Below are 20,964 nucleotides of genomic sequence, written 5' to 3' on the forward strand. Positions count from 1 at the left end.
AATACTTTTAATTTGTGCTAAAATAAACAATTACCAAAAGTGAAGTGCGAATCATAATTTAGATGTTCACTTCTATGAGATGACGTCCTCGAGTTTCCGCCTTAAGAATACTTTACTTTAAATGGACCAGACCTTCCTTCAAGAAAGTTTACCTGTTTGTGACCTAAGGGTGAATCCAAACGAGCGTAATTTGTGAGTTCTGTCGCAGAATTTCGGCTGGCAGCAATTCTGCTGCATTCATTTTCAAAAAAGAATAATAAGTATAAAATTAAGCTTTACTCTTTCTCTATGGTCAGATAGACCTTCAGTAACTGGATACGTCCTTAAGTAACCGCGACCGAAATTCCATAGTTGCCGGACGTTCTTACCTCTGTAAAGGTCACAAACAGGTCAACATTCAGATTTACGAAGCGATGGAAGGTCTGACGCTCTTACTCTATTAGTATAGAATTATTTAAAAAAATGACGTAGCATTAGCGCTATAAGGATTTTAAACTTCATATATACGACGGAACAATGTCCGTCCGGCCCGCTGTTATTTAATTATTATAAAATAAAAAGGTAGGTAGTGCTAAAAAGGCGGGCGCCCCTTTTGTTTGTATTCGGCGCACTGGGCAGCCGCCGGTCGCCCAGCGTCGACCCCCCCCTAACGCCGCTACTGATAATATCACAAACATAATAAAATATCTTTCGTATCTTATGACCTTCTTTTTCAGAATCAATAAGATGTCACCCATAATAACACAATCCAATAAAGAAAATGGATCAACAATTTCCGAAGATAAAATTGTCATCTCTGGGATGGCAGGGATCTATGCTAGTGCCCAAAATTTAAAAGAATTATCTGACATCTTATATAACAAGGTTCGTAAATACTATTACGTTTACGGTTATTTATTTACTTTGCTTCATGAATTCCTAACCTATCGCACTCTAAGTGGGCTCCCTTTTTTACATGGGGAAATGTAATGTTTACGCATCCCCGCCGGATTGGGGATATCGGTCGGGGTATGTTGGACTCCTGTCTACCCACAAAATCCCCATGGTGCTCCACTCCTCTCTTAGGGCAGAGTTGCGGCAACGGTAGAACCTACCGCAACTAATTGCGCAGACGTCACCACCCCACACGGGGGGCCGCAATTAAAGTTGCGGCAACACCTTAAAAATTTGAATTTGACATTCAGAAACATTATTTCGTTACAGGTTAATCCAGTTGTAAAAACCGACCGTTGGCCTTCCCATCTGCCCGAAGTATCGCACTATGGAGGAGAAATTCCTAAGCTCGCATACTTTGATGCTCAGTTCTTCAAAGTGCATTACCGATTTTGTCAACTAATGGATCCCATGTGTAGAAAAATTATTGAACAAAGCTATCAAGCACTATTTGACGCTGGTAAGTATGTTCATAAATTAAGCATAATAAGCCATTAAACTTTTAAAGATTTTAAAAATTTTAAAGATTTCAATTTGCAGGTATGAACCCGGAAGAGCTATCAGGAAAAAAAGTGGGAGTATTCGTTGGAAACTGTTACTCTGAATTTCAATTGACAGTATTTTATGTCTCCGGATCTAAATCAGGGCTTGGTTTACCAGGGTAAGCAAAAGAAAATATTATATAATAATAATAATAATAATAGCTCCCACACCGGTTTCGGTGACGGTGGCCGGTTTCATTGAAACCAGGCCAGCTACGCAGGAGTAATTTTATAGTGCCCAAGTGTGTGCGCAGTACACAAGAGCACTCTCTATTCCTTTACTCTCATAACCCAGTGGGACGGAAGACCGACACGACCGGCGAGAGATCAGGCGCAGGACCGGCTTTTTACATGCCCATCCGACGCATGGATCATCTTTCTTGTCAGACAATCAGGTGATCAGCCTGCATTGTCCTAAACAAACTTGGAAATAACATGTTTCCAACGCGGGAATCGAACCCACGACCTCCGATTCAAGAGCCGTGCTCTATACCACTAGACCACGGAGGCGTCGAAAAAAAAAATTATATATATTATACATAAGTACATCAATAGAGTCTAGGGATATCGGATATTTTAAGAAATATCTAAAAATCTGAAGGAAATTTTTCTACCACTGTAATTGAAAGAATAGCTTAGTTTATGGACTTTAAAAATTGTTTTTCACACAAACATAAAATATGGATTGGATGTAAAGGGTCGAGACGGTCAAACGGTTTGACGCAAACACGTAAATTTTGGTTTGACTCAAACCAATTTTGACCGTTTACAAAGCTAGTTTGAACGGTTTGTCAAACATTTACGTGTTTGAAGCTCGTTTGATGAAATTTCATATTTTCGTTGTGTTTGACGCGCCGTTTGATCGTGTTCCGATGCGTTTTAACAAACTTTGTATCATTCTTTGGAGTACATTATTTTTAACCGACTAAAAAAGAGGAGGTTATCAATTCGAAGCGTATGCTTAAATGTAATATTTCCAGAGCTGCCCAGTTTTCGTATAAGTTAGTCTATATCCGCATCTGAACAAATGTGCAAAATTTCAAAAGTGTATGTATGTTTTTATGTTTGTGTTCACATAATATCTCCGGAACTACAAGTCCGATTTAAATATTTTTTTTGTACCTACTAGGTATTGTTTAACTTGGGAGACTTCTGCAATTTTCATCAAAATAGGTTTAGTAGTTTTTGAGATAGGGAATTTTAATTCTCAATTTCGTTCAATTTTTAAGTCGGTTTTATCTTTTAAAAAATACTATTTATTCGTCACAAGACGTGTACTCGACAGCGCGTATTGAACGAAACTGCGCAGTGTCGTTTGACAAACCGTTCAAACCGACATCAAACGGTTGCATCAAACACGTAATAAGGTTTGATTCAAACCGTTTGATCGTCTCGGGGGCCCTTTAGGACATTACATTATTTGCACAAAGAGGGTAGGCCGGGCGCCATTTTTTTTCTGGCACACGACCTACCTACCTTTTTGCATAGATTTTTGCGCAAACTGAGGGGTTATTAAAATATAAAAAACATTTTCGTATGAATTCTTTGTTTAAAAAAAGTGAATTTTTGATGGCCTATAATAATAATTTGTACACTATAATATTAATATACTATGTAGATAAATATATGAAAAATGTAGAATAATTATTTGCTAATTTCTTATTGTTTACTTTATTTCTGTTTACATAATATGTTTCTTAAGTTTTCTTCCATATGATATCTTTTGTTATTCTTTTTAACTATACTTATAATGCGCGTCATTCTTTTTCGTTTTTCAATTCTACTGTACTATAATGTTATGTCTCATTCCAAACTCTTTCTATGTTTTTTTTTTTTTTATTTTTTTTTTTATTAATAAAAAGTACAAAATAAATTAACAAAGATTGATGGTACATCATAAGCTTATAGAAACTTTACCGTGTACCATTAGCCGTCATCATTTCCTAATGTATTAGGAAATGATGACGGCTAATGGTCAATTTAGTATACTCGTACTACACCGATATTTAGAATGTTTATACTTTTTTCCAATTGTTAAAAAATAGCCCAAGTCGTAAAGCGTGTTGTAAGTAATTTTGTTATGTTGTTTTTGATAATTTTTCATAAGATAAACCGTATTTAGATAACTATAGGGTCTGATTACACCTACCGAGTGGAGTGTTCTCTTGGTCAAGCACTCGGTATGTTTATTATGTATGTGCTCAGCCTAGGTCGAGGGAACTATCTAGCCACTCTACTCGGTAGGTGGAATCATGCCCTTATTGCGCTGTAAAAATATCTACAGTACTAGCTGTTGCCCGCGACTTCGTCCGCGTGGACTTCAGGTTATAGCGCGCGGTGTCAACAAAATTGTTGTCAAATTTAAAAGCTTTTTAAAACCCTAGTACTTACCTACCCTTAAAATCAAAATAGCCAAAAACAGCTGTGCAGTGTGCACATAATATTTCATTATTTTAAATTAAACTTTATTTATGCCAAATTTTAAAGCTTATTTAGCCCACCATTACACAACTTTACCCATAAACTATAATTTATCAATAATTATCATTGATAGGTTTAAGGTTACGTCACTGCATAGATAAATCATAAAGTACTGAGTAGTGAGTTATATTTAAACGCGTGTAAAACAATTGAAAGAATCGAAAATTATTACTTGATATGGTACCACCTCTTATAGAAACACGTAAGAGCAAGCGATAGCGCGATGTAGACGACTCTTAGCGCCATCTGTTATGAAATTTTGGAACTAACTTAATTTGAACAAATATACGTATTTTCACCCCCTTTTTCCAGTTAAAAAGTAGCCTATATCCTTTCTCAGGCTTTAGACTATCTGTGTACAAAATTTCATTACAATCGGTTCAATAGTTTTGGCGTGAAAGCGAGACAGACAGACAGACAGACAGAGATACTTTCGCATTTATAATATTATTAGTATATATTAGTATATTAGTATTAGTATTAGTATATTAGTATATAGTATATTAGTATTAGTATTATTAGTATAGATTACGTCTCACGCGTTTCTTACATTTAAATACTCACGGCCTGCCGTGCGACAGGGCCTGCCCGCATTTGAATAACATTTGTCTACTTTGTGTTTCCATTTAGTTTTGTGAATGTAAATATACTTATATGTATTCTTAAACAAATGTGATACGTTTTGAATTCATTATTGAATAATTGGAAGCGTTAAACGTGTATTTAAATACAGAAAAGAATTACTTACAATAAATTAATGCCTATTTTCAGGTGCAGCCGAAGTATGATTGCGAACCGAATTTCCTACTATCTAAACTTGAAAGGTCCTTCCGTGTCTATTGACGAGTCGTGTTGCTCCTCCACTGCCGCTCTGGAGATGGCTTATGATGCGATAGCTCGTGGAGAATGTGAATCAGCTCTTGTTGGTGGTGCTAACTTATGTTTGCATCCACAAACCATAATACATTATGGAAGGTGATTTTAAAACAACTTTCATGAACATTTTTAAAATGATTTTCAATTTAGAAGGGAAGATTTTTTTGTTTAAATTCTCCTAAGTACATAATTTACCAATCTTTTAAATCTTTATAGGTTTCTGAATGAATTAGTTTTCTTGAATTCTATCTCATTATTATCATTTTTATTTTATACTAGATGACACCGGCAACACTGATTTATCATGCGGGAACCGTAAACTTTTCCGGGACAAAAAGTATCCTATGTCCTTTATAGGGATTTATTCTCGATACCAAATTTCAGCAAAATCGGTTCAGTCCTTTGGGCGTGAAGAGGTTACAGACAGGCAGACATACTTTCGCATTTATAATAATATTAAATTAAGTATGGATATTCAGATTGAAGACTGAAAATAAAATATTTATCATATTATTTTATTGCAGAGTCGTAGATTTAAATAAGGATGGCAAAACTAAAAGTTTTGATGCCAATGCTGATGGGTGTTCTATGTCAGAAGCAATAAATATTATTTATCTACAGAAAGCTAAAGATGCTAGAAGGTAAGCTGCAATTAATCTTAATTCTAGTATTACTATTAGGAAATCGGTACGTGCAGTGAAATATTTGTATTTTAAATTTGCGAATTCTTTGTGATAAATCATTTCTTTTATCACAAAAAATACGCAAATTGATAGTAAGTAATTATATAATTTTGAAACTTACAGTGCCGTATATAAACCGTTATTATAATATTATACTCTAACGTCATGTTTAGTTGGAGAACACAAAACGAATCTACTAACACTGCCCTACACTACATATTGTATAAAAATACTTTCGATTCCTTTCAGAGTTTATGCTGAAATTGTGAAAGCGAAAAGTCAATTTATGACTCTAGCAGAAACTGATATTGGTGCCAATGGTGGTCTCAACTGCAATCCTAACGATATGTCACGTTTTTTAAATACATTCTACGAGGAAGCTAATGTTTCTCCGAAAGATGTGAAATATGTAGAAGCTTTTGGAGCAGGTAATTTTATACAGTAGATATCCCCCACTCGGTTCGTTCATCGTTGGTGTGGTTTACGAAGCACATTAGTATATCAAAACACAGTTGTAATAATATTGGTCAACAAAATTTTGTAATAGGAAAAGTGCTTGCTAATTTTTTAATTAACTAATCTCAATATTTAGTTTAACATTTCTTTTGATTCCATCTGGGTCTTGTTACATGTAGCCATGGTAGCCAAAAAGTAAAAAGTAACCATTGGTTCACTTTTGCTTTAAAAAAAATGTCTATAATTGAAGGACCTAGTGTTTTGATCAATTGTTTTTGTGTTCAGTGATTCTAAAAGAATGTCAAAAAATATTTGTAATGATCCTAATACGGCCTTTACACTCGCGCTTTGTCCCTCGCCTCGTGGCTCGCCTCGTCCCTCGTGCGAGGCTCGTGTTGATCGATGGTTAATAAGTTGCCTGTTTACACTCGCGTGCCGAGTTCAGTCGTCTTCGAGCTAGCAACAATGGAGGACGTCGAAGTAGCTGGCGAAATGTAGCCATGAGAGAATTTTTCTTATTTTTTAATTCTGTTTGAGATCTTCCCATTACTTCGGCTACTCGCCTCGTCCCTCGCCTCGCGAATCGTACGCGAATCTAAATGGGCTATAACGAGTTTTGTTATATTTGCGGTAACATGGTAACATATCAAAAAGGAGCCCGCTCGAAAAAATACTCTGAGCACCATACTCATATTATAATTAATTATTTTTAAATTGAACATTACGTAATGTACAATTTATTTAGGTATATGATTTTTTATTTTTTAGCATCACGAAAATGTGATAAAATGGAACTGGACATGTTTGACGAAGTTTATTGTAAAGATAGAACCACACCATTAATGGTAGGAAGCGTAACTTCCAACATTGGATACGTGGGAGCTGCTTCTGGAATATCTGCTGTCACAAAGGTGCAATTTCTATTAAAATAATTATTTGATTTGACTATGACGTATGGCATTAATCTTTAAAAGAGAACAAAGTTAGATGAACATATTTGTAGGCAATCAATTTGCTACAAGTTATATCTTTGCGAATATTTAGTAGGATGCATAGTTTCCTAAATATCGCGACAAACGTATATTTTGCAATTTTTTTTGGGGCTAAGATTCAATCGACATCCTCCATTTGTCCAAAAAAATGTCTCCTCTAAAAATGGGATGACATGAATAGTTAATTCTGTGGCGGTTCAATTTAAATAACAAATATAATATAAGTACCGTATACTAATAATATCTATGGACGCTTTATATTACGTCAGTCTGACCCGTGCGTAACTGAAGGAGTTGTGTAACAGGTTACTAGACATACATATAGATATATTTAATACTTTTCACTATACGCATATTTAAAACACATCCATGACCCGGGAACATTGAAACGTTTTGTTCCGTCGGCGGGATTCGAAATTGCGACACCCGGCTTGAGCCACCACACGCTCGCTGAGCCACAGATGTCAAAATATAAACATTAAGTATATAAATTGTTTAAACATAATAATTAATAAATATGAATGTCTCAAAAGGTGCTGCTTGGCTATCACTTTGGAAAGCTGGCTGGGAATCTTCACTATAACTCTCCTAGACAGGATGTACAGGCAATAAGAGAAAAACGAATTGAAGTACTTGGCGATCATAGAGAACTTTCTACCTCACATTATACAGCAATAAATGGATTATCTATCACTGGAAATAGCTCACATGTTTTACTTAAAGGTTTTAATAAAAAGAAAGTAAGTAGATCTATTTTAATAAAATTTTAGCTTTTTTTAAATTCGAAATTAAAAATAAAAACTTTTGTGTTTCATAATGGTACAAAACCCTTTATGCGAGAGTCTGAGTCGCACTTAAATTTAAAAAATATAAATTAAAACTATAATAATAATGTTTTAAATAGATAATAAATAATATACTTATCAAAAGGTAGAAACTAAATCTAAGTACTCAGGTTAGCTTTTTAGCTAGCTTAGGTGAGTATTCAATAATTCAACAATTTAAAAATGTTACAGGATATCAGCCCTTATAAATCAAGTTTTGCCCGAATTGTCTTATGTTCCGGAAGACAAGAAAGTTCTGTACAAACCATCTTCAACTACCTGAAAAGCCGACCGATAGATCCAGAAGAGCTAGCTCTCCTTCACTATTTCTACGAAAATAATGTACCAGGACACCTAGGGCGGGGTTTCCTTATTCTTGGTAAAATACAATTTTATATATTAGTATACGTGGGAGAGCCAGGCTTCGGCACGAATGGGCCGGCTCGACCGGAGAAATACCACGCTCTCACAGAAAACCGGCGTGAAACAGCGCTTGCGATGTGTTTCGCCGAGTGAGTGAGTTTACTGGAGGCCCAATCTCCTACCCTATGCCCTTCTCTAACCTCCCCTATTCCCTTCCCTTCCCTCCCCTATTCGCTTCCCTTCCCATCCCTACCCTCCTCTATTACCCTTCTCGTATTCCCTCTTAAAAGGCCGGCAACGCACCTACAGCTCTTCTGATGCTGCGAGTGTCCATGGGCGACGGAAGTTGCTTTCCATCAGGTGACCCATTTGCTCGTTTGCCCCCTTATTTCATTAAAAAAAAAAACTTGTTATACTACGGGTAGTTTCCAGTAAAATAGTTTCTAATTTTTGAGAGAATCTGAATTAGATGGTAAAATAAATGGAGTAGTACTCAACAACTTTCGTCCCATAAAAGTTCGCCCGAGTTCGAGTGGGACGAATGGCTAGAAGCGATTTTTTTTTCTTCCGGTGATTTAGAAAACTTATACGTTCTCTTGTTTTCTGAAAAAAAAAAACTTGAGAAGTGCTACCGCATGGCCTACAATTATTACTATAACATTTTTGCTCTAGTTGTAATATACCAACACTTTTATGTCATGTCGTTTCAACTTTTTCCGTCTAGACCCTTTTGCAACGCGCGATAAGGAACTTCGTTCCAAAAATATTGAATTAGACACAAAAAATATATAATAAACAAATATAAACATTGTAGGGGTTGTCTCCTACAGATGATGGATGCTGGATGCTGGATGATAGTGATGATGCTGATGCTGATAGAGATGCTGATGCTGATGCTGATGATAGGGTTTAAATAATACGCTCTTGTTGCTTGATAATGCTCTGCTTGATAAGTTGAAAAATGCTGGACACATGTAAAGATACGTTGGGGCGGCTTGACAAAGTCCCTTGCTGAAAATATGTCTGTTTGAATACTGTGACACAGTCGGCTTCTTGTTAATATTGGACGACCTCGGTGTTTGATGAACTTGTCTGGTGGTGATATTATTTCCCTTTTTCCTGCGCTGAATGGGCTCTAGGGCTGTAAATTTGCTCTCGATAAATGTCATAAACTCTTCGAGAGTAGGAAGAGAGCGCGGTTCTTTGCGAGACTCCTTGTAGTCGCTGTAAGTGTCCATATCTAGCTTTTTGCACAGAATGTGAACCAATAACGGATCCCAGCTGTTTGTATCCACTCCAAAGTTATGAATGGCGTGGATACATTCTGTAGTGGTGTCATACAATTTCTTTAGTTCATATGATGACTGCTTATTGATGTTCGGTTGATTGAGAAGAAGTTCAATTTGTTTTGTGAAAAGTAGTTGGGGATTGTTGTACCGGTGATTTAAAATTTCCCAGGCGATCTCATAGTTCTCAGCCGATATATGAAGATGTTGGATCATACGCTCTGCCTCCCCTTTGACCTTGCATTTTAAATGCTGCATTTTTTGTGCGTTGGTAATATACTTGTTGTTGTGTAATGGCCTCTGTATACAAATCGTGTAAAGTAGGCCACTGCACATATTTTCCAGTAAATATTGGTATTTCTGTCTGGGGCAGAGATTGTGATTGTAAGTTAGAGCTTAATTCCTGATTAAGATTTCTTCTCGTGACGAGGTATTTCGACTCTATTGCTGTAAATGCTTTTTCATATTGGCTGTCAATTCCGGATGATAGGCTATCGATGCGTAGATGGAGTTCATCGATGTTGCGCCATCGCTGTTGAAGACTGCGTAACTCTTCTTCAATCTCCCACTTCTCTTCGATGTCTTGTTCACTGATGCGTTTCAGTTGCCGCTCTAGCACCCGTGAATTAGCGTACTGCTGTACCAAAGTCTCTTGATGATCCTGGCGAGTATCAAGATGGATTTTTGGCACTTGAAATACAGTCCCCGGAGTTGTCTTGGAAGTAGAAGGTGATGACATATGTGTGATTGTCGGAGTCGGGGGCCTTTCAGAGTCCGATATCACGGTGGCTCTTAATGTTGTATAAAAATGCTTAACCTCGGAGTAGGTAGATGTCTTTCTTGAAATATTCTGATGATTTGTCTTCGACTCCCTGGAGTGTTTTACTGTTTAGCTCAAATTCACCCCACAAGTTGTCTATTGCCACAATGCGTTTTTGAAAGTATTCCGGCGTTTTTTTAACTGCGGAGTCCTTTTTATAATTGATGTGGATCTTCTCGATCTCCTTAATTATAGCACTCTGACGTGCCAGTAGCTCCTGCATGATGACGAATGATATACTTAGGGTGTTAAGAGTCTTTCACAGCATATGCGTGTTGTCTCAACTCTTCCGAGGCGACCCGCTTGTGGGAGACCGGTTGAGCCGATTCGCTACCGTATTAAGACAACAAAATACATTAAATATTGATTGATTTTTGCAGTAACGATGGTGTGCTGAACGTCTTGAGCTGCTGTGCTTGATGAGATGATCTTCTTATAAATGTGTCTTGCTGATGATAGCTGGAAGGTTGTGCTCCTGATAATCCACAGATGCGTTGATTCCTTGTTCGAAGGACCAAAAAATGTAGGGGTTGTCTCCTACAGATTAAGGATGCTGGATGATAGTGATGATGCTGATAGAGATGCTGATGATAGGTGTTAAATAATTCGCTCTTGATGCTTGATAATGCTCTGCTGTATTTTTTCGTAAATACTTAAATTTATACAAGTTTAAATGATGAGTAGGCAAACGTGGCGGTTCAATGTTAAATGATATACAAGTTTAAATAATGAGTAAGCAAAATGTGCCGGTTCAATGGCATACTGAACCGTCTGTTAAGTAAGGTTTATAAATAGCTGTTGCATCAAAATTAGTTTTACGCGAGAAACCATAAATTTTTTCCGAGATAAAAAGTATCCTATGTCCTTTCTCGGGACTCAAAGTATCTCCATACCTCAACAAAATCGGTTCAGCGGTTCGGGCGTGAGAGGTAACAGACAGACAGACAGACAGACTCACTTTCGCATTTATAATATTAGTCCATACTAATATTATAAATGCGAAAGTAGGATATAGGAAGTACGGACTTCGGGTGCATTGTGCATGTCTTTGTTATGGGGAAAAAGTGTTAAGCCGTTAAAAAGGTTACGTAAAATTACACGTTTTAGTTGTCGGCTGTCGCATCTGGCTCTATAGAGTATCTCAGACTATAAAATACTTTAAATCATGAATAATTTTTCCCGTGTCTTGAGGTATCTAAATATTAGTAATTCAGCCATTTATGAGTCCGGGTTCCATCGAAATTCTCATACAAACGTAATACCAAGATCATTTCCCATGTGAGAATATTTACCATAATATTTGAGTTATTATTCAGTTTAAGATTTACCTAGGTTACCTAGGTTCCTGTACAAAGAATCACTGCAAAATATTTACATACTTACCAAAAATATGAACGATTACAAAATTTACACACTAAAATCTTTGTACAGGAACCTAGGTAATTACTATCTTCAGCTGAATAATAATTCAAATATGGTAAATATTTTCGTATGGGAAATGGTCTTGGTATTAAGTTTGTATGAGAATTTCGATGGCACCCAGACTCTTAAGCGTGAAGAGCAGACAGAAACTTTCTCATTTTTAATATTAAGTAAGGAAGAAAGGATACGCAGTTTGCTTTCATTTGTTGACAGGGGTTTAAAAAGTATTTTTTTTTCTGTTTAGATTCCAAAGAGAGTAATGAAACCGTTAAGCTTAGTGAAGAGTGCATTTATTTCGACAAAGGCAGACGCCCGCTGTGGTTCGTGTACAGTGGAATGGGCTCGCAGTGGGTAGGAATGGGGAAAGACCTCATGCGTATACCAGTTTTTGCTGCTGCTATAGAAAGGTAAAACAAATTTCAGTCATAATTCACGTTTTTAATTAAAAAAAAAACCAAAGCTACTTTATGATTAGTATAATTATTATACATAATATATATTGTATATACAAGGTGTAACAAAACTAAGTGATAATACTATTAGTAGAGGAGGGGCGGGTGCTATTTTTGTAGTCACTCGAGCGTTATGGTCGATTTACACGGGTGACTAACGGGTCGATTTTAGTCACCCGGCAAGTCACCAGTCGAATCGCCTGTCCAAGTCGAATCGCCACCCCATTTACACGGGTGACTAACGGGTCATTTTAGTCACCCAGCAAGTCACCAGTCGACAGTAGTAATTGCAGCAAGCGACCGCTTGCGACAGAGCGTTTGCCCGGTCGATTTTAGTCACCAGCCGCATGTGGCAATTGGCCGCACGACTTTGGGGCTTGCGACTTTAGCCGCATGCGACGTAGTCGAATTGCCATTTACACGGTCGATTTTCGCCGTGCGGCGGAAATCGTGCGGCTTTAGTCACCCGTGTAAATCGGCTATTATAGAAACCTAGTAGGTTTTGTATATATTAGGTAAAGCTGATAAAAAAATAATAAGAGCGTTTTTTTATTTTATTGTGGGTTCAGAAACTGCAGCCATTTTAAAGTTTTGAAAAAGAAAATGTATTCAGAAAATTGCTTATTTCAGTAAATTATAAATATATTTTAGACAACGAGGACTAAATCATTTAGTTTAGAACTTTAGAGCAAAATAAAATATCTGCGAAGCTTAGTTAAGAAAATATGAAGCTTTATTTTTTATATTTTAAAATGTCCCTACAGGCTTACCTTAAACCTTTGAATCGTCAGTGCTTTATATGGAAGTTTCTTTGGGGTATACTAAACATCCCCTATCTTAATCTGACAGATCCGATGACATTCCAATATAAAAAAAAAAAAACCCATCACCTGAGAAATCTGATTTCTATACCATGATAACTAGACACAATATGTCGGAAGCCTATGCAAGCTTAACCTGACACGCTCGAGCTACTCCCGAAATCCCCTCTTCCCCTCCCCAACTATTTAGGGTGTGTATGGGGTTTCGCTGTGAAAGTAACAGCACTGAATAAGTAACTTTTTTTTACTTTTGTATGCGAAAAGTCATAACGCTCGGGAGCTCGCCTTTGCCAATCACAAAAAAATACTGTTCCAGCGCTGCTACTCCTAAAGTATTATCACTTGTATTGTTATACCTTGTAGAGTTTAATGTTTATTTCCGGTGTTATGAATTAAGATCTAAGTAATATGGCATTTTTATCATGTTTTACTCACGGTTGTAAAATGGCAGCCATTAAAGTTTTTTATCAGTCTCTCGCGTCTTTCGTACTAATCGGACCAATACTTCTCCTGTTCATATTATGTCTAAATTATCCTACTAAAATTAAAACGGTCTTGTTTGAGAAGCTAAAGTAAAAATAAAATTGAAAAATAAAAAAAAATATCTAAAATAAATTCCTGAACTTCTATACGCCAGATAGTTTTGAAGTTATTATAATTTGCTTTTAAGAAGTATTGATCGGATTATATAAGAGCTTTAGAAAACCTTTTAAAAAAATTACAACCGTTAGAGAAAAAAATGAGACCCAATTTGTCCTTAAAATACGTGTCAGGACACATTGCATAATATTTTTTCAGTAATAGGTATTTCTTGTTTCTTATTCACTTAAAAATTCAGTAGACTGCAATTAGGTACATTGTCAAAATCAAAATATTTGATAATTTAATCAAATTTTAAGAAGCAAATATTTGAAATAAGTATAATGTATAATATCTGACTCGGAAGCTTACATAGTATTTTCTTTCTATCGAGTATCGACTATCGACCCACATTGTCATATTTTTCATATATAAAAAGGTTTTAAGTAGTCAAAAGTTTAATTTAATCATTAAAATTGTAGGTGTCACCGTGTTCTGGCGCCAAAGGGACTGAACTTGATCGATGTAATTACGTCGGACGATAAAAACACATTTGATAATATTATGCACTCATTCGTCGGCATAAACGCGATACAAATTGCCCTCACAGATGTGTTGCGAGCACTGGATATTGTACCAGACAATATAATCGGTAAGTCAAAACAAAAATATGTGTTTTTAGTATGCTGTTTTTGTACTTTTATAATACCTTTATCGAACCATTGCGTCGCGTAGTCGTGTCGTCGTCGCGTCGAATACAAAATAGCGGGGCGCTTAACGCTACTCACGTCTCTCCAGAACAATTATTGATCATAATAATATTATTGTAACAAATGTAAACAGGCAACTTATTTGCAATTCGCGAATTATTTATCCACATTAAAATAAGTACTAGAATTATATTATCTTCCATCAAAGAAATTGATTCTTAAGAAGCGCTTACACGGGCAATAATTGCTCGGCAACACGAATGGACCAATCTGGAGCAATTAGTTGATAAATTTCAATAAACTGCGGCAATTATTTCGGCGATATAGCTCCAGATATTATCTCAATGTCGCCGATACGAATTGACGAATATCCGATGGGACGGACCTAGGTCATTTGATCGGATCATGTCAATTCAATACTAGTCGTGATCTGTCCAATGGATTTGATATAACACGACCAAATTACTTAGGTCCGCAATCTGCCTATGAATCAACATCTCTGATATTACATACTACTTTTAAACTTAATAGGATAATAATATGCAGTCCAGTGGTGTCATAAGTACTGTTGTTTACAGGGCACAGCGTTGGAGAAATTGGATGTGCTTATGCGGATGGTTGTTTTACACTGGAAGAGGCGATTCTATGTGCTTACAACCGTGGTCTGGTTTCCATACAAACACCGTTCATTCGTGGGTCTATGGCAGCCGTTGGACTTGGATACAAAGAGGTACCTACCTAAACCTTAAATCAGAAATTAATATTTTCAGACTCATTTTTTCTACCTGAAAGGCACGTCTTGTTGTTTACTGTCTTTATCCACTGCACCTCCAAAAATAAATGATAGAAATTAGAAACGACCGATCCGAAAATTATGATTGCAAAGCCTACTTCAGTCTTCCTGAAGTCCCTTTTCAAAAACTAAATAGTAGTATTTAATTCCTATGTTCTATTCGTTTTAATATATTATAATGTGTCCCGACACCGGTGTCTGATCCTTAAATTTCATGAGATGAAAGAGAATATAATTATTATGGCATATTTTATCGACAAATTGGCTCTCGATTATTTTTTTGTCTAATTTAAAAAAATCTTTAATACTTTCTTAAAATAAATTCTTAAATACGCTAGATTTTTCACAAAAAAAAAACGGTTTTTGGCTTTTTTAAATCCCTTAACTTTTTCCTTTAACTTTTATTTTTCTATGTTTTACTCTACGAAAATCAAAGCATTATTAATTCTCTGTAGTATTTAGCTATCAAATGCGACCGTTTTTATGTTCATAGGACATTATGCATAAGAAGTATTGGTCAAATTTGTATAAGACCCCTATTAAAAATTAAATGGCACGAGTGACTGATAAAATAAGAGCCATTTCGTCAATAAAATACCATTATAACATTAAAGGACCAGAGTCATCAGACACTGGTGTCGGGACACATCGTATTATTATACGCCCGAACACTTTTTGTTCAACAATATACTTGGAACGTGAATAACAACAATATTAAAGAATATACAAACAATTTTTTTCCTATTCCTCTTCAACCTGATAACAAAATATTATATGTATATAATATGAAAAGTATGTAGCAAGCTAGTTTATTGTACCTTCCTACGTATTTTTTGTACAATTATTATTATTACATTTTGAAGTTTTGTGGCTCTTTTTTTTCAGATATCAAAAATATGTCCGCCTGAAATCGATGTTGCTTGCCACAACTCCGCAGAATCCAGTACTATTTCTGGTCCAGCAGATATTATGGCCGAGTTTGTTACCAGCTTGGGATTGAAAGGCATATTCGCAAAAGAAGTGCCGTGTTCAAACATAGCTTATCATTCACGTTATATTGCTAACGCCGGTAATATTATGTTTAATTAATACCTACTCTATAACTACGAGTATTATATCAAACGTTGCGCACTCTATCTTGTACAACTAATATTGTGCACTTATGTAATATAAAGCTTTTGACAACGTTTTACCTTTGAATAAGAACAAAACCTTGTTTGTGCACGTCAGGTAAAAGGCAGATACAAATAATTTTTATTATCGTGACACTCTCATTATCAGCCTTTAACTTATTTTTAAAGTTTGCCGAATCATAATTGTTTACTACCAATATCAGTCTTAAAAGTAGATGTTATATAAATGCTCTGAAATAGAAAGTTCATTAGCTTTGTCCACACTGTGCCTTTTTCTGTTCGTCAAGGGCATGCGTTATAGCGCAGTCAACAGCGAACGTGAGGCATGCCCGCGACGCATGCCCTCTGACCGTATCCAAAACTTTCGCTTTGTTATTAAAAATGGCAGTTGGCGTTGCGTTCGTTGACGCATTCAAGTATTGAATGCGCCAAAATGAAAGTTGAATGAAAGAAGATGACACATAGCTATTCGTTAATGGCTTGTAAGTTGTAACTGCACAGTCATGAGTCATAATATCACATGAATCACCTTCTCTCCGTATGTACTATACAATAATATACGTTATTTTGTGCGTTCGTAAAAATTTGCTCTATATTCGAATCAGAAATTTATAAAGACAATATTATTTATAATATTACTTCACTTTATAGGGAAAAAAATACCATTATTTGATCTAAGGTAGGTACTGATTAATTTCGGTATTTAGTACCAACCTCAGATCAAAAAACGTAAATACTAATTAATAAGTAGGTAATATTAATTATTATTAATTAAAATCTATACAATACAGGTCCCGGCTTACTGAAGTGTATGCAAGACATACTAAAAACACCGCGACCACGGTCTGCAAGATGGGTTTCAACCTCAATTCCTCAAGACCGATGGGATGAACCGCTCGCAAAATATAGCTCGGCAGAATACCACACCAACAATTTACTGGTGATTCATTTACCATAATATTATGATCAACGACTAATACTATATGGTCTAGCCATTTAAAATTTCAACTAAAATGTACCTGTGGCGAGAGCTGTATTACTTTCAAAATATAGTTGTGCAGCTAAATAATCTCGTTACTTACTAAAAAACCGAAACACATTAGTTAATAATTCAATATCTCTTGTTGGAATTTTACCAAGCTTATAGTTAGTTGAATAATATGTTATTATTTTTGTCACTTTAAACTCTTGGAGAAACAAATAGGTGTGCAAGGAAGTGCATTGAAAACTAATAAAATTCATTGTTTGTATGACCAAGTCAGCAAAAGATCGACTCTATTTACGAAAGATTTTTACGTTGATTAACTCTTGTTGCACAATTTGTTCGTCGGGGATTATTATTTTTTATTTTGCTTTTTGTAAGTATCGATGGTATCGGTTTATACGTCTTCATAATATACATCATGTGATCTAATAATAATAAAGCTGGAAAGATGGATGTAGTCTATAATAATACCACACAACCCCATCGTGTTTGGGCTTATTTAATTTGGCTTAATATCTAATGAGCACTTTTTTGGTCCTTTTAATCTCCAAAACAAAGTTTTTTAAACTTATTTAAGTACAATTTTTGGTTTTGTAGAACCCAGTTCTATTTGAGGAAACAGCGCATTTGATTCCACCGAACGCAGTTCTGATCGAAGTTGCACCGCACGGATTATTACAAGCCATTCTTAAGCGTTCTTTACCGGAATCATGTAAGCAGCTTCCAATAACTCGTCGAGGACATCCTGAAAACTCCATTTACTTACTGGAAGCCATTGGACGGTAAAACTTCTTACCCTATCTTTTGCAAATTAAAAAAATATATACGAGAACGTCTGCACCGATTTTCTAATAGGTTATTATTCTTTCTTGTGTTTGCTAACATCAGAGGAAGGTGGTTACTGAGAGAAAATTTATAAATATTAGGTAAAAAATTAGAATGAACTGTCGGGCCCGCTAGACTTAGGTCTTATATACAATGTGTCCCGACACTAGTGTCCGAGCCTTTAATGTTAATTTTATCGACCTATTGGTTCTCAAATTTTTTTCTTAAAATTAATAAGACTCGCAGATGTGTTTGGAAATGCTTTAAATCCGACGAGCCAAGTTTATGTTAAGTAGAAGTATGGTTTATTATTTCAGATTATATATGGAGGGATTTAATCCAAAAGTGAAAGCGTTATACCCTCAAGTAAATCTTCCAGTTTCAACATCAACCCCTATGTTATCGCATTTAGTAGAATGGGTGTATCAAGAAAAATGGTAAGATAATAATACTTAATTTGATATTTTTGGCATTATAGGGGCAATTCTTGCTCAGTCTCATTAATCTACAGGATGCAATTCAACCTTCCGGTCAAATTTCAATATATGAATCCTTATTAAAAATGAAATACACATATTTTTTCTATTATAATCACTCAGTACTAAAATGTTGAGAAATATCTTCCGAAAGTTTTCCCAAAAAACACCACGATTAATGGACACTACGCGTCGCCGACGCGTGCCGCGGCCGGGTCTCTCGCGCCACCCCCCGCGTCACCCCCGTCCTACCTACCGCGGCAACGAAGTGACCATTCTGCAACGATTTTAAGTGGGATAAAATATTTTATCGTAAAAAAATTAACATCCTATTTTTTGGTTAAATGGACTCCCCTAATGATACTTGAGCCCAAAAGAAAATTCGGCGGAAGATTTAATTGTACCCTGTATAATATTATAGTAAATCAGTACCTAATATCTCCTGTAGATAATTATGTATATGTCACGAATTGTATAGTCCGCCGTATACATTATGGCTAGCTTTTTTAAAAACAGGGCCGTTTTGTAATGCGGCGGTTTAACGATTAGCCGATTGTCATTGCGATACGTTCTTTAATAAGGCGGCCCTCGTTTAGCCGCATCGTACTTTCCTCGTACCGGTACGTTCTTTACTGTTACATCGAGAACAATAGAAATTCTTTAATTTCATCTGAAAATTGTTTCAATAATGTAATCTACTGTTTTCTTTTTTTAATTCACTCAAAACTTCGCAATTTAGCAACACACTTTCGGTATCCAACGCTGTTGTTGTTGTTATGTCACAGGTAGCGCCACGAGTATTAAGAATCAGAACTCAAAACTGTGAAAGAGGCGACTTATCTTTCACTTTATTACATGGCTCCGTTTTGAATAACGTATGGCACCGAATACATTCCGGCGATTTTTCATTCAGCCGCATTCAATCCGGCCTTGTTTTTTAAAACAGCTAGCCGTAAGTAAAACGGCGGATTGTACCATCCGCCTGCGAGATACTGATTTATTATATAAAACTATAGTTTGTGCGTTATAAGATGATATGGGTGACAGTTTTCATATTCCTTGCTACGGGTTTTTTACAAGAAAACAAAAAAAAAACAAAATGTAATAAATTATATTCCATCTACAAAAACAAAATATGTTTCCTATAATTGTAAATAAATAAAAATGAAATGTTGCTAAATGTTAACTTATTAATATAAAATGATAAATATTAACTGTGAAATAGGAGTATTATTGTTACGAAAAGATTTGAAAAATGTCAGGTGCATGAAACGGAACTTATGTCAATAGAGATTGACTCTGTTAAGGGCCCCGAAGACGATCAAACGGTTTGACTTAAACACGTAAATTTTGGTTTGACTCAAACCGATTTGATCGTTTACAAAGCTAGTTTGAACGGTTTGTCAACATTTACGTGTTTGAAGCTTGTTTGATGAAATTTCATATTTTCGTTGTGTTTGACGCGCCGTTTGATCGTGTTCCGACGCGTTTGAAGGTTTGATCAAACCCGGCTTAGTTTAGTGCTGGATTATGAAGAAGAAAAAAAGAAAGAAGCTGTAGTGTCTAGCACTTTCTGTAGATGTTCGTGGGTAAAACGATATTATGTTAGTCCATAGCCCATACCATTCTTTGGACCAGTCTTTTTTTTTTATGAAATAAGGGGGCAAACGAGCAAACGGGTCACCTGATGGAAAGCAACTTCCGTCGCCCATGGACACTCGCAGCATCAGAAGAGCTGCAGGTGCGTTGCAGGCCTTTTAAGAGGGAATAGGGTAATAGGGGAGGGTAGGGAAGGGAATGGGTTAGGGGATTGGGCCTCCGGTAAACTCACTCACTCGGCGAAACATTTTCTGTGAGAACGTGGTATTTCTTCGGTCGAGCCGGCCCATTCGTGCAGAAGCATGGCTCTCCCACGTTTTTTTTTTTCTCTTCTGACAGAGGACATTAACGTTATAAACATAAGATAAGAAAATCGCGATCCTCGTTCTAGAATCTAGAGCATCTTCTGCATCACAAGACGTGTACTCGACAGCGCGTATTGAATGAAACTGCGCAGTGTCGTTTGACAAACCGTTCAAACCGACATCAAACGGTTGCATCAAACACGTAAGGTTTGAATCAAACCGTTTGATCGTCTCCGGGGCTCTTTAAATCGAAATCAAATCGATAAAAAAGGGCGGCCATCTTAATTCGCCGGCACCACTGAAATATCAGTACGAAATCGATAATTTCGATTGCAATTCCTTTACGAAGGGATTTGATATTTTTAAATTATCGATTAATTTTTGTTAGGTAACTTCCCTACTATTGTCAATTGTAATATTGTGTCACACATATCATCATTTAAAGACGCACAAACTACAAGTGTTAACACTTTAGGGTTTGTATGGGTCCATTGTATAGAGTCCGCTATGAAAGTAGAAACGCTGAAGGGGTAACTTTTTTTTTAACTTTTGTATTTTAAATGCATGAAGCTGGGGCGCTTGCCCATAAAATTCACAAAAAATTGCTC

The 20,964-nt window shown here is 36.1% G+C and overlaps 1 protein-coding gene across 1 annotated transcript in view; it reads left to right on the forward strand.

The window, feature by feature from the left end:
• Window positions 1–1,474: 1,474 nt before the first annotated feature.
• LOC121728166 (fatty acid synthase-like) overlaps window positions 1,475–20,964 on the forward strand; it is a 42,099-nt gene continuing 22,609 nt past the window's right edge. Inside the window, exons 1-14 of the mRNA XM_042116289.1 lie at window positions 1,475–1,594; window positions 4,728–4,931; window positions 5,357–5,473; window positions 5,765–5,943; window positions 6,740–6,882; window positions 7,497–7,703; window positions 7,980–8,166; window positions 11,923–12,085; window positions 14,013–14,182; window positions 14,819–14,970; window positions 15,919–16,102; window positions 16,958–17,106; window positions 17,749–17,933; window positions 18,294–18,413. Of these exons, the coding sequence (XP_041972223.1) occupies window positions 1,476–1,594; window positions 4,728–4,931; window positions 5,357–5,473; window positions 5,765–5,943; window positions 6,740–6,882; window positions 7,497–7,703; window positions 7,980–8,166; window positions 11,923–12,085; window positions 14,013–14,182; window positions 14,819–14,970; window positions 15,919–16,102; window positions 16,958–17,106; window positions 17,749–17,933; window positions 18,294–18,413 (2,279 nt within the window). The 5' untranslated portion in view covers window position 1,475. The remainder of the gene's footprint in view (window positions 1,595–4,727; window positions 4,932–5,356; window positions 5,474–5,764; window positions 5,944–6,739; window positions 6,883–7,496; window positions 7,704–7,979; window positions 8,167–11,922; window positions 12,086–14,012; window positions 14,183–14,818; window positions 14,971–15,918; window positions 16,103–16,957; window positions 17,107–17,748; window positions 17,934–18,293; window positions 18,414–20,964) is intronic.

This window comes from Aricia agestis, chromosome 6, assembly GCF_905147365.1.
Source record: "Aricia agestis chromosome 6, ilAriAges1.1, whole genome shotgun sequence".
NCBI classification, from domain to species: domain Eukaryota; kingdom Metazoa; phylum Arthropoda; class Insecta; order Lepidoptera; family Lycaenidae; genus Aricia; species Aricia agestis.